This window comes from Anguilla rostrata, chromosome 6, assembly GCF_018555375.3.
Source record: "Anguilla rostrata isolate EN2019 chromosome 6, ASM1855537v3, whole genome shotgun sequence".
Taxonomy (NCBI): domain Eukaryota; kingdom Metazoa; phylum Chordata; class Actinopteri; order Anguilliformes; family Anguillidae; genus Anguilla; species Anguilla rostrata.
Genome location: NC_057938.1, coordinates 35,209,586 through 35,223,225, shown reverse-complemented (window position 1 = coordinate 35,223,225; position 13,640 = coordinate 35,209,586). Strand labels below are relative to the sequence as shown.

Sequence of the window (13,640 nt, the reverse complement as noted above, 5' to 3'; positions counted from 1 at the left end):
GAGGTGAGAAAATCCAGGTTCAGACAGTAAAAGTCCTCCCTATTTTGTTCCAATCACTTTGATTTGCTAATTAGCACAATTATTCAGCCAGGAGGTAGAACTAATTAATGAAAACAGCTGGCTGAGTGCATGCGCAGAAGAAACACATGGCAGGACTTTTGTTTCCTGACCCCTGGAATTTCCACCTCTGGCGCCAGACCAATGTTCTCTTATTAGATCAGATGAGAGTAAATTTGAAGTGTTATAAATGAATTCTGCTTAATATGTGAACCCATCTCTAATACTATCATTAAAATAATTCAATAATTCAAATAAATGACAACGGATTGGTTATATAATCGGCTGATTGATTGTACAGGTAGCTTCCATGTTTATTATGAAAGCTCACCTGTTGTTCTAAAATGGCCAGCTGCACAGTATTGACCATGGATTCTCCAACCCAGATATCCGAGATTTTTATTTTTACTTCATTTTCATGTTTTCTGTTTGGATATGGCTTACAGGGTCTGACCCATAGGGTTTTTGGTGTCTTTTTTAGAGCAGAAAACAAAAATCTGATACATCTGATACTAAGCAAGGAAGACAGTGTTAGCGTTCCCCCTCCAGGATCATAACATCCCTGAAATCCTATTATTTTCACCTGTCACTGATTGTCCTATTCGCAATGTGCAATAGGCCAATCCAAGGAGATAACGGCATGTGGAGAATCTACATTCTGAAAACCGAGATAGACCAGCTTTGCATTATAGCCTATAAATATCCATAAAATAAAAGTGCCGTTTGACAGCCTGAACTGCCAGATAATACCTAAAATAGAGAGTAACTTTGCTAAAATACTTTTTTTCTCGGTATGCAAGCCCCTGGATGCTACAGTTGTGTATTTCTGGCTAGGTGGTTTAAGGAAATGGAGGTCTCCAGGGAGACAGGTTGGGGTCTCAGGTTTTGGCTGGATAATCTGGGTTGGGTTAACCGCATGACCGGGCTCATCGTGTCGTCAACCGCAGCAGAAAAGTGGCAGCAAACAGCCTCGATCCAACGAGCACCAGAACCGCGCAGTGGTGATCGGGCCCTAACCGGGGGAACCGCCCAATGGCAGCGGACCCGTGCCTGCGACTGGTCGGGCACGTGGAAAAGGGTGTCCGAAAAACCAAGCTGCGTTTTACTACAGGCTGCCGGGAACGCGTATACACGACTTCATATGAGATGCATACATTCTAGTGATAAAATGGACAAGCTTTGATGAAAAAAAAAACACTTCATAACATTATATTTTGTAAATGTCTACCACACCGATTCAGAAACTTACAGCATGATTTGATTCCACAAAACTGTCTAGTATGTGTTCTGCAGCAGTATAGGTTTTGCTGAACCAATTTAAAAAGCCTAGGACAGTGTGGTGGAGAGGTAAAGTACCGACCTGGGTCAAATACGCATTTGTTTTGGATTCAAATACTCCTCTATGCTTTACTGATCTTGTCTGGTGTATTGGAACCAATGAAATACTCTCAAAAAGTACAAACCCCGCCTTCTGGTCATATCGGCAGGCTCAATTACACCAGGCAAGATCAATAGAGCACAGAAAAGTATTTAAATCCACGTATTTGACCCAGGTCAAAGTACAACAAACAAAAGCTACAAATTTTAAATGTGACTTTTTGTAGTATTTCAAGTTGTGCATTACTGTGTGTGGGACTGAAGGGGTGCCAGCTGCGGGTACGAGGGTGCTCTGGTGTCGGGCTGTTTGCCAGCGGGCCGCAGGCTTTTTGGCCGTTGAAGGGGTGAATACCGTACCATCTTTTGACTTAAACATGGGAATGGCTCTCTATAGCCAAGAATGCTATGAAGAGATTTATGCATTAAGAACAAACAATACAACCACTTATACAAAACGAGCCAAGCTGAAAGAGATAAGATGGAAGCATTACACCTATGAATAAATAATAATCCATCAAGACTTTTAGACAATGTGAACAGACATAAATATATATTGTTAGTAAACATTTAGAAAGTCACAGTATCTTTGTTTTATATTTTTTTAACTAGCAATATGAAGATGAACTATATTTTTGGAGTTCATTTGAGTGACGTATAACTTGCATTTTACATTATTAGTATCATTGTTTATTTAATTTAGCTTTTTACTGTGACTATCTTACATAGGAACATGTTGAATAATGATGCAAATGAACATGAGAATATCTGTTCAAAAGATGGCACAAAGAGCCAGTACAATATTTCAAATATACATCAGAACAAAATGCAAAACATTTACGCTACAGCGAAAGATTTTTCAACAACAACAAAAAACTAGTAACACACATCAAATCAAATGCAGTCCATGCAATCAAAAACAATTTTAGGAAACTACAGTATATGCATTATTGTCAAAGATAAAGGACAGTGATTAGTAACGAACACTATAAATGAAATAGAGACCGGGGCTGTGTGAGATGGGCGCGGTACCTAGGTTGATGGTGAGCTTGACTCGGCCGGCGTCCAGCTCCAGGCGCAGCGTGTCGGCGGACGCGCGGGACGTGGCCGCCATGAGAAGGCCGTACGCCCGCTGGGACATGAAGCGCAGCGAGATGTCCTCCGCCTCCGTGTGTATCACCGCGGGCAGCACCACCTTCATGTACATGCTCCCGTCGTAGCTCAGGATGGAAGCCTCTGAGGGACAAATCGCCCAGAGACACACAGATGCTATTTAGAAAAGGGAGGAGGTGGAATTTGGAGGAGAGCAGCCAAAGCACGTCCATGATTGACACCATTGCATAGCTTTAGAATTGAGTAGGTAGCTGTGGAACTGGAGCACACAGTCCTATTGACACCATTGAGCTTAGATTGTATACGGCTAATGCAATCGGCCGTATAGCTCACTAGGATAAGCATTGGGAAAATTTTAGGCTAAACAAGTCAAAGATAGCAAAGAAATATGCTCAGGATAGTGTCTGGTACACTTCAGGCACATAGAAACTCCACCCCAGAGTGACTGGTTTAAGCCCCGGTCCACCCTCCCCAAACCTATGGTGAGGCCAGCTGACAAAGGAAAACCAGGAAACACAAATAAACAAGAGGTGCATTGCTGCCCAGAGCAAAGAGGCACGAGAATTCAACAAATGCAATTTACGAATAAAATGTTTATTTGATAGAGACATACGCATTTGACGAAGATGCTTGTGTTGAACAGCAATCTGATGTATCAGTTGCAGCTTATGCTACATTCATTTAAAAAAAACAAAACGACTTATGCACCTAATCAAATCAAATCAAATGCACCTAATAAACAGACATGACTTTTATTTTTGTATGAAAATAGAGCCATCAGTGTGTTCCCAACAATGTTTCAGGTACTGCACTCCATTAAAGTAACGCAATACATTACCCTTGAACCTTGATCATGACTCTTGTGTCAATGTGGAATCACATACTGGCAGCTCGATATGACATTGTTACTGGCAAGCTTCACCAAGTATGTCGAGCGATTTTTCCAGCTGGTTGACATTTTGTCGTTATATTACTTATTTCATTTCAATGGCTTACTTCACCCTCGCCGCCAATGCAATTTATGAGAACGGGGCAATATCTCGAGTGCACACACTTAAACGCACTCAACGGTGTCTATCGCGTGCCACGCAGGCTCGTATTACGCGGTTCAATTTGGAATTGTGAATTAACATCAAAATCATTTCTCTCTCTCCCTCGTCTCAGGCCGGCTCCCTGGTGAGCCAGAGGGGGGTGTCTTTCACCTCGTGATGAAAAGCGAACCGGCCACACTTGACGAGATCGGTGCCCTGCTCATTCGCAGCGATGCTAATTTCAAACACCGACTCAATTACAGCCGATAACAGGGACACTTTCATATCAGGACGCCGCAATGCTTCTCCTCTGTGCCCCTGTTAGCTGGTGAGCAGGAGCCAGAAGGCACTCCTAGAAACGTATTGAGAAAGGCAACCATGCGTGAAATCCCAAAGTAAAAATACATAAACGCTATTCCAGAATGTTCTATACGAAACTCTGAGGCTAAAATACTCCGCTCCGTCCTCGGCGCTACACTTGATTTAAAATAAACGAACACTTTGCGTATGGAGATTTTAAAAATCTAAATGTGGGAAAGATTTGCATGGAGGGGGAACTTCACAGTGCGCCAAAGACGACGAGAATCCTAGGACATCAATGTGCTTAAAATTTGTAATGCATGATCTACAGAGAAAAGCTGACAAAACCAGAAAAGAAACTTTATGACAGCAGAGATCCCAGCAGTTGTATGACCACATCATATATATATATATATACACTGTCTTTCATTGTTGCACATATTGTGTACAGTTTATATACTATACACACTGTTATAGCTGAATACTGCCTGTTGTGTAGCTGTGTTTAGGCCACTAAAAAGCACTTCACAACAATTTGTGTTCAGAGGAGGGCACCGCTCCTGTGACTTTGACTACAGTGCATTAACTAGAACCATGTCATTCATAGCCCAGCTTCTTACAATTTAGACTGTTTGGCTGTTTACACTGGCTATATGTTTGAAATGTCATTTTCCATAGGGTGTCTACTACAGCAATAATTATACTGTTACATTCCTTAGCAAACTCCCTAATACATGCTTACTGTAGCATTGGTACTGCCAATGGTACTTTTTCAATCTCAGAATAAGCTTGGTGAATGAAGAGGCTTTCTGTGATCTATTCCTTATTAAAATGCAACTTGTGGAAAAACAGCATATATACTGTACTAATCAAGGCTGGGTCAATTTTGGGTGGTCCATATTAAATCTTTTATACATGTGTCTTTTTTTTAATCCCTTTAATCCCTTTGACCAAACAGAGGTGGCCCTGACTGACAGTTGTGGAACTACTGCCTGAAACTACACTATTTATAGGCCTCTGCTTTACCCATGAGCCTTGGCCACAGGATCACATGTGAGCTGATGACATGTGAGAGTCGCATTAGTGGCCGTGTGGCTGCTCCCCTACAGCTAGTGTGAGGGAGGAAGGACACCAAGGGAACTGGAGCCAGCGTGAACACAAAACCAGTGATCAACCAGATTCCTGACGATCAGCCCATCCAGACCATCCTCGAGTGCGTCTGCAAGCTTGGCTTGCAGCAGCGCGAAAGGCGGCCAGCGGTATTGATTTGAAGACATCTGCCAACAAAATGTTGCTCTTGGCTGCAGATCTGACAGAGGAGATAAAAATGGACTGCTCCGGAGATGCCTCAGAGGGGTTACTGCACAGAAACTGACATCACATCTGGAATGTGTGTGTGTGTGTGTGTGTGTATGTGTTTGGGATAGTGATCAATGGTGCCCATGAATTTAGTGTAAATCTATAGGTGCAAAGACACAGACTTTTATTCCAGACAGTGTATCTCCTCATAACCAAAATTATATGGTATCATTTTACTGTCAATTCACCACCGAAGACTTGAGACTTGAGACTGAGTACTAGATTACTAGTAGGGTCATAGTGATGATGACATTAAATGTTTGTTGAATAAATGTTTGTTGACTAAATGTGTGTGGTGAGTGGGAAATGAGTTTTTGGGAGACAAATTTGCAGTTGGCAAGAATGGTTTACACTTTCAGGCATAAACACAGCCACAATAGAAAAAACTTTTATTGTGAAACTTGATAATATTGTTTTAAAGGTGTAGGTCACACATTTAGGAGGCAACTGTAGTCTTGCATACAAGTAGTACACATTTGAATTCCTGAGCAATGGCTTTGCTCTGAAAGGCTTCTGGTAATGTGAACAAAGTGTTACAATTGAAATTAACAAGTCTTCGCTGAATAATCAAGTCATTTGGAAATGTTAAATCCTTTCACAGTAATACTGTGATTTACTAAACTAGCTAACTACTTTGTTGCTTTAATTAAACCAACCACACTGAGATGACACTCATTCTGGTTCTCTCTCACTCTCTGTCCCTCTCTCTCTCGCTCTCCCCCCTCTCTCTCTCTCTCTCTCATTTGTCCACTTCCCCAGGCCCTGGCTCTTTTGTCCTCCTTCCCTCCCCCTCCTCTTCTGCATGTTTTTTTTTTTTCCAAGCCTACCGCTTGGTCACAGCACTCCCTTTGGCCGGTAGGGCCCACTGGACTTGCCAGCTCTGCTCCAGGCACCTTGTACTTCATGCTGCATTCGCAGATGAAGGTTTTGGCATTATGAGGAGAATAATCTGTCCACCGCGCTCTGGAGTAAATTTTGCTGGGGCAAAAAAGATGCACATTAGAGAGAGCCAGGAATAAATTGGAAATGGGGGAGAAATTGTGTCGGTACTGTACCACTTTGCATAATTATCAGAGAACTTGCGCAAGGAGAAGCAAGATGTTATTAACATGATAGCTTAGAGGATTCTGCTTGAAAGGCATTGGGTTGGCTGATATTCGGGGAGATCCGATATCTTCAGCAGCACATTGCAGAGGTTTGTATCACAAGCGCTGTCATTGGTGCAACAATGAAAACCACGTTGCTGTAAATGTTCCCTGGAGTTATGGTGCCATACCAATCAGGCATTTGAGTGTGGGGCCATGATATCACTCTGGATAAACATGCACATTTGCATGGGTCATGTCAAGACCACATCACACGTCAATGCAATGACAGAATGCTGTGAGCTAGTGTCAGTCACCGGCTGTGGCATCACTTATTGGCTAATCATATTTCCCATGAATGATAAAGCCACCCTTGGGAGGTTTTTTTTTTTTTCTTCTTCTTTTTGATGTAAAGGTTGTGACACATACATAAATCAGCCATCAGTGAACTTCAGCTCTCATATGGACCGTCTCTCCCTGAGCCACGCCCCTAGCCCCTTCTCCATCAGTCTCTTTCGCTCTATCCATATATCTGTCTGCTTCTCTGTTTCCCTTCCTCTTTTTGTGGTCATGCACATTTCTTTGTCTGTCAGTGTGCCTGGGCAGGCATCTTTATGTGTGTGCGTGTGTGTGTGTGTGTGTGTATGCTTGTGTATATGTGTGTGTATATGTCTATGTACTATATGGGCATATGAGTCTGTGAGTATGTGTTTGTGGGCTTGTGCAAGGGTAAATGTGTATTTTTGTGTGTGAGTATCAGATGTGTGTTCATAAAATGTCCTCTGCAGAGCAACTCTGCTTGCCATAGCTAGGAAGCTGTATTTTTTCCATCTAACCACCAGGGGGCGAATGAGGCCACAAATAAGTAATTTGCAGTTCATAACAGTTTTATGATCATAAGCCAGACCCTAATTAGGACCCCTATTGTTTTTGCCATGATTATTATTAGAGGGTCAAGTATCAAGAGTTCATAGGACCCCGATTGTTTTTGGTAGGATTATTATTTATTATTCAGATTTTTTACTCATCCTTTTCCCATGCTCAAAAAGTCAAAACAAAATTTGGCCGGTATGACTGCCTATGCACTATAGGTAATGCTATAGCGCCACCTGCAAATTTGCAAGATTGAAAAATTATGGCCATTCAGTTTAAGTTACATGCACCAACTTTCATCCACATATGTAATTCCTCATCCTGAACAAATCTGTTCATAAAACCATTCTTTGAATTCTTTGAAAAATAAACTTTTTATACTTCTCCAACAATGTTTGCTCAATTCTCATAAAATGATGCATACATGATCTACAGCATGTCCCTGTTACATTGCAAAGCAAATTTTGATTTGTCAAAAGTTGGCTGCTGGACTATATTTTCAATTTAGCAAAAATGGGCGACCATGCCCAAAATATGCGTATGGCCATAAAATCTCCCAGGATTGCACGGATACTTTTGGAGGATGATAAATAGCCATAATGTGGATGAGTATGCACAGGCTCACAGTGTTATAGTGCAATATGGCCTGTAGTAGGCGCTTTTTGCAAAATGCTAATTTGCATAGGTTCCATAAGACTAAATTGTACAACATTGGAAAGAACACCTCAGAATGCTTCACGACTACAGTTGTGAGAAGTACATCCCCCGCAGTCCAAAATTCTTAAAGATAATCAAATATGAATAGGCAAAACTTGTGGAAATGATATTTGACTACACCTCCTTTAAATCCAGCCACTGTTAAAATTTTGTAAATATACATATTTAAAAGGGACCCATGTAGATCATGTGAATCCCACTTCCTGCACCGACCATGCAAATTGGCACAACAACACCACTTTAAAATTGCTAAATTGTTGAAATCATTATTGCAGATGTGCCGGGATGGACAGGCAGCTGTAGGCAATGGGGGGAAATCTGCAGCTCAAAGGGGCAATTTTGCTCCAGAGGGGCAAATGGGCTGGTGCTCCAGCACCATTAGGACCTTATGTGTGCATGTGCCAGTCTGGGAGGAACAAAGGACTGGACCTTGCATACTCTGCTTGTCACCCTCTCCCATTACAGCATGCTGTACACCCCAGCAACACACCTGTGGTATGAGGGCAAGTAAATTGTGGCATAATTTTGTTTATGGTTTTTCAGAAATCTCAGAAAGATAAATAACAAATAACTCTCAATGGTCTGCGGGGCACCCTTTGTGCTTGGCCCCCGACTTTGCTGCTTGCTGCTATATTTTCACAGTGAAATTCAATAGCACACTGATGACAGCCTAATACAGACATCACAGTCATAGATATGTACATCCAGTCTGATGTAGATTTTGGTTTGATAGTCCAATACCAACCACTCCTCCCTCAAAATGAACCAAGCCATCTTTGCTAGTGATTTTCTTTATTTTTTTTTATTTATTTAAAAACATCTGATACTGCTGGTAGCAAGGGGCAGGTTCGGTAAAATGCTGATAGTTCATCAGATTTGCATTTAAACAGACAAGATATTTGCTAGAGACAGCTATAAATACCATCTTTCCTGAGCAGTGATTGTCACTGTATGCCGATTTGAATAATTCAGGAATTCCTGAAAGAATGGCAGATGTAATTCCGGCTGTCTTACCTCCTTGTTCTCAGCCTGCAGTGTTGTATTAACAGAGTGACTATCTTTTTGAATACAACCTAGTTGCAGGTACCTGAACATTTATTTTGTACAAGTTATTGAAATGTGCAAACTTTACTGTATTGCATATGGGCTATTAGAGGGATTTTGAGAGCATGTCTTCCACTGAAAATGAGGAAGGTAACACAAGTTTCAATTTAGAACTTTTTTTCTAACAGTTAAGGAGACCGAACTTATCTATCTTGGCTTATGTCTTCTTAATTTTACCCCTTTCTCTTTCTTTTCCTTTCCTTCCCTACTCTCTCTAATTCAGGTAGTTTATTGGAAGGAAATACATCCCCAAAATATATTCAGGTTACATTTCCAACGTGTACGGCAGTACATTTAAACATGATCCTCTCGCTTGCTTCAGCTCTCTGTCTCTTACTCGCATCGTTGATTGCTTTCCCCCTTGCTCTCTCACTCCTCCTTCTTTCACATTTCAGGCAGGTGTGAAAGACAGATAATGTTGGGAAGCAGTGGAGCTGGTTTGCTGTCATCCTGATTTCTGTGCCTTTTGTACTATCTAAGAGTCACTATAGCTTATACCAACAATGACTTAAAAATAAATAAATAAAGAATTTCACTATAAATCGAAACATAGACACTCAGAAATTCCTTGAGGAAGTGGAATATACTGCAATATTGTGTGAATAAATGGACTTTTGAAAATACATTCACAAATATACTTTAGTGGGCTATTTAATAACATCAACATAGTGATTATAATTTGTATATTAGTTCACATATTGTGAAGTGATAAAATATTTTTATTTCAATAAATTTTACCATCCAGCAAGATTGAAATGCATATTAAAGCCTTCATCAGTATGCGTTAGACAATGTCTGGGATTGTCTCTGATCTGTGTGGCTAGTTCATTACATTCCTGAGACTCGATACTTATTGACAAAATGATATTCCACATGGAAAATCTTGTGAACTTATTCACCTGAGCTCCACATTATTACAGAAAAGGATATACAGTGCTGTGAAAAAGTATTTCCTCCCTTCCTGATTTCCTCTATTATTGGATATTTGTCACCCTGAATGGTTTCAGATCTTTAGACAAAATGTAATATTAGATAAAGGGAAACTGAGTAAGCACAAAACATTTTTTTTTTACTATTTAATTTATTTAATGAGAAAAGTTGGAGAAGAAAATGGAGAACACGTGAAACCAGGAGTGGCTGTTCTGCCAAAAGTTCTCTGAGGGCGACAACTAATCCAGGAAGTCACACAAAATCCCAGAACATCCGAAGAACTGCAGGCCTCCCTAGCTTCAGCAAGTCAGTATTCATGACACCATAATAACATAGCATAACATAACATAACATAACATAACATAACATAACGACGAGAACAGGCCATTCAGCCCAAAAATGCTACCATTTTCCTAACTAAATTGTACCAAGGGTTCTGATTACCGACAGACTCTGCTGCCTCTATTACGTAACCTGGCTGCCTATTCCACACCTTGACCACTCTCTGCGTGAAAAGATTCCTCCTAATGTCTGTACGGACTTTACCTTTTGCTAATCACTAATTATTTCCCCTTGATAAACTAACATAACTCAAACTGAAAATAATAAAGAGGCTGGGCAAAAATGGTATTCATGGGAGAGTAGCAAGGTGGAAGCCAATGATATCAAAAAAAAAAAAAACCCACCAATGCTCGTCTCACATTTCCACAGGCAAGTTAAAAGTGGAACTTTTTGGGCAATGTGGATGCCATTATGTTTGGTGTAAAGCAAATACAGAATTTGACAGTAAGAACATATTACTAACAGTCAAACATGGCTGTGGTAGTGTGATGGTATGGGGATGCTTTTCTGCTTCAGGACCTGAATTATTTGATATTACTGAAGGAATCACAAATTCTGCTCTGTACCTGAAACGTCTTAAGGAGAATGCCTGGTCATCTGTCCATAAGCTGAAGCGTAATTGGGTTATGCAGCAAGAAACTTATCCAAAACACAAAGCAAGTCCACATCTGAATGGCTGAAAAGACACAAATTAAAGTTTGAAGTGGCCTAGTCGAAGTCCTGACTACAAGAATCCCAATAGAGATGCTGTGGCGGGACCTGAAACAAGCAGTTCATGCTCATAAACCTACCAATTTGTCAGAATTAAAGCAGTACTGTAAAGAAGAGTGGGCTAAAATGTATCCACAGTGATGTGAAAAACTGCTATCAAATTATAGGAAGTGTTTGGTTGCAGTTATTACTGCTAAAGGTGGTACAACCAGTTATTTATGTCTAAGGGGGCAATTACTTTTTCACAAGGGTGATATGGGTGTTTGATCTTTTTTTTCATTAAAAAAATGAAATAATCTTTATAATACAAAGTTTTGTGTTTACTCAGGTCTAACATTTTGTCGAAAGATCTGCAACCATTCAGTGTGAAAAATATGCAACGATAGAGGAAATCAGGAAGGGGGGCAAATACTTTTTCACGGCGCTGTAAACATGAGTGTAAAAGGGGAAGGGCGTGGCCTTTTATGTCTGCAGGCATTGACAGCCATTCTGTCGATACCAGATTTATCATTTTGCTTCATTCCACAACCATTCAGCTCCCAGACATGTTTAAAGGAGTACCATGGTGGTTGAACGTGACACTTCCCAGTTGTCTTCAGGCAACAACAAAACAAATGTGCATAATTTTTTTATTCTTCAGTCATTTCAATGTACTTTAAAACGTATTTTTCTAAGCCTAAATTTCCCACTATAAAAATTCACCCGAACCGTCTGGGCGTGGTAATGAGAACTGTCAGTTAGCTATGATTGACAGACCGTTCCCCGTTACCATAGCTACCCCCATGATACGCGCTCTCTTTGGGAGACTGAATTTTCACAAGCTAGCTAACTTAGTAGTATATCAAGTATCGATAGATAGCTAAGGTAAGGACGTTGACTTGTATCCAGTTACAATTTTTGCTATCTAGCTAGCCAAGTTAAGATAAAAGCACAACTATAACGTCCTCATAAAAGCGAACTAGCAAGCTAACGTTATCGATAACATTGCCTTATGAAAGCAAACCTCCTAGCTAACGTTAGCTAGCTAGCTAAATGAATATAACCAGAAATAATCTAAAGGAACTCTAATTTAAGTGAACCTAACGTTAGTCAAATATTTGCATTGTCTGAACAGCAGGATGGTGTGTCCTGTCAGATTTCTTTACGGGGCGTGGAAATAGGAGTGGTTACTGTATTCGTGACGTAGAAAAATGACAACTTTCTCAACCGGATGAAAATGGGACGATGAATTTAAAACGCATATTTCTCCAAAAATACAGAACGGACATATTTAATACTTTGCTCATTGTGTTTCTTCAATGCCTCTTGTGCAAATAGCACATAAAACAGAGAAAGTGTGAAAATCACCATGGTACTCCTTTAAGTGTTGAGAGAGAAAAGACACAAAGCACACGGTGCTGTCAAGTGAGCAAGGTCAGGTCAGTTTTTACATTTTTTTATTATTCTTTTATTTGCCATTGCAAAAATAAAACCAGTTACTGTAGAACTGAGCAGTTATTGTAGTTCGGCCTCATTTCAAATGTGATTAATTATTTTAAAATGCATTTCCACACTTCAAAAAAAAATCTGTTCAGTATTCAGGTCCCTTGCGGAGCGTGTTGTTCTTGCATTATAAGAAATCCCATCTTCCTGAACCTGGGCAACCATGTTAGGTGTTGTAACGATTCACCTGCAATCTGAAACCACTGTTAAATCAATAACTAATTTGCAAAGCTGTGTTTTTTAAAAAGAATATGTAGCAATATTGATTTCCATGTGGAAAGGTGAATAAACAAGTTTAGAAACGATATTCTTTCCTTCCAATTAACTAATTCCTGTATTTTTTGTTTCTGTAAACAATTTTTTAAAGTTCAATTTTCACAGAAAATTATGGTACACATAAGTGCGTCAGGAATAACCCTGCAATAGAAAGCTTAGAAATTTAGTGGTATATAGTCACATGTATAATTATCAAAGTTATAAATGACATGTCAGTGAAACAATCCAGAAAACATATGAGTATTAAAAATATAATCATCTATATATGGAGAACAATGATTGCTTGGTGGTACCTCAGGCTGGAAGGGTTAGGAGAGATCACGTGGGGTCAGGAAAGATCATGTCCACTCTCATAGGAGGAGGGCTCTACATCACTTTATTTATTGACATGAAATCCTTTCAATGTCAACTATAGAGTCCTTGCCATATATTTCTGCCTTTAATTGTAATGGAAAAGTACAGACCAAAAAAAAACATACATCAGAGATTTGGTTTGTGAAGAGATAACTAAGATGTTGATAAGAATATCTGATTCCTACCTGCAACTGCAAAATTATGTTTGCAATTATCAAAATCTTGTTTTAAAACCCCTTAACTTTGCATTGCCACAGGGGGCAGGAACAGGTGTGTGAATCCATGGTGTGTGTGTGTGTGCATGGGTGTGTGCGTGCGTGTGTGTGTGAGACTGTAAAACACATGGGTTGAATAGCCTTCTGGTCCCATTTCTGCTCTCCTGAAACCAGCAGAGGTGACCTTCACAGCACTTGCACTGACAATGATTAATTCACGCACCATAGCTGACAGTCTGAATCCTGTCTTGTAGCCCGCTCCCATAAATCTCAACTGGACTTCAGCACCCCTTTCCGACAGCCAGCAATGTGCATAA

The 13,640-nt window shown here is 40.2% G+C and overlaps 1 protein-coding gene across 13 annotated transcripts in view; it reads right to left on the bottom strand.

Annotated features, from left to right (window-relative positions):
* Window positions 1–13,640, bottom strand: part of LOC135257011 (neurexin-3a-like) — a 326,075-nt gene that overhangs the window by 219,602 nt on the left and 92,833 nt on the right. For all 13 annotated transcript variants that reach the window (XR_010330570.1, XR_010330571.1, XM_064339341.1 and 10 more), the window contains one exon: window positions 2,464–2,667. Coding sequence is in view for 11 of the 13 variants with exons in the window: in XM_064339341.1 (XP_064195411.1) it covers window positions 2,464–2,667 (204 nt within the window). In the remaining 2 variants the exon portion in view is untranslated. The remainder of the gene's footprint in view (window positions 1–2,463; window positions 2,668–13,640) is intronic.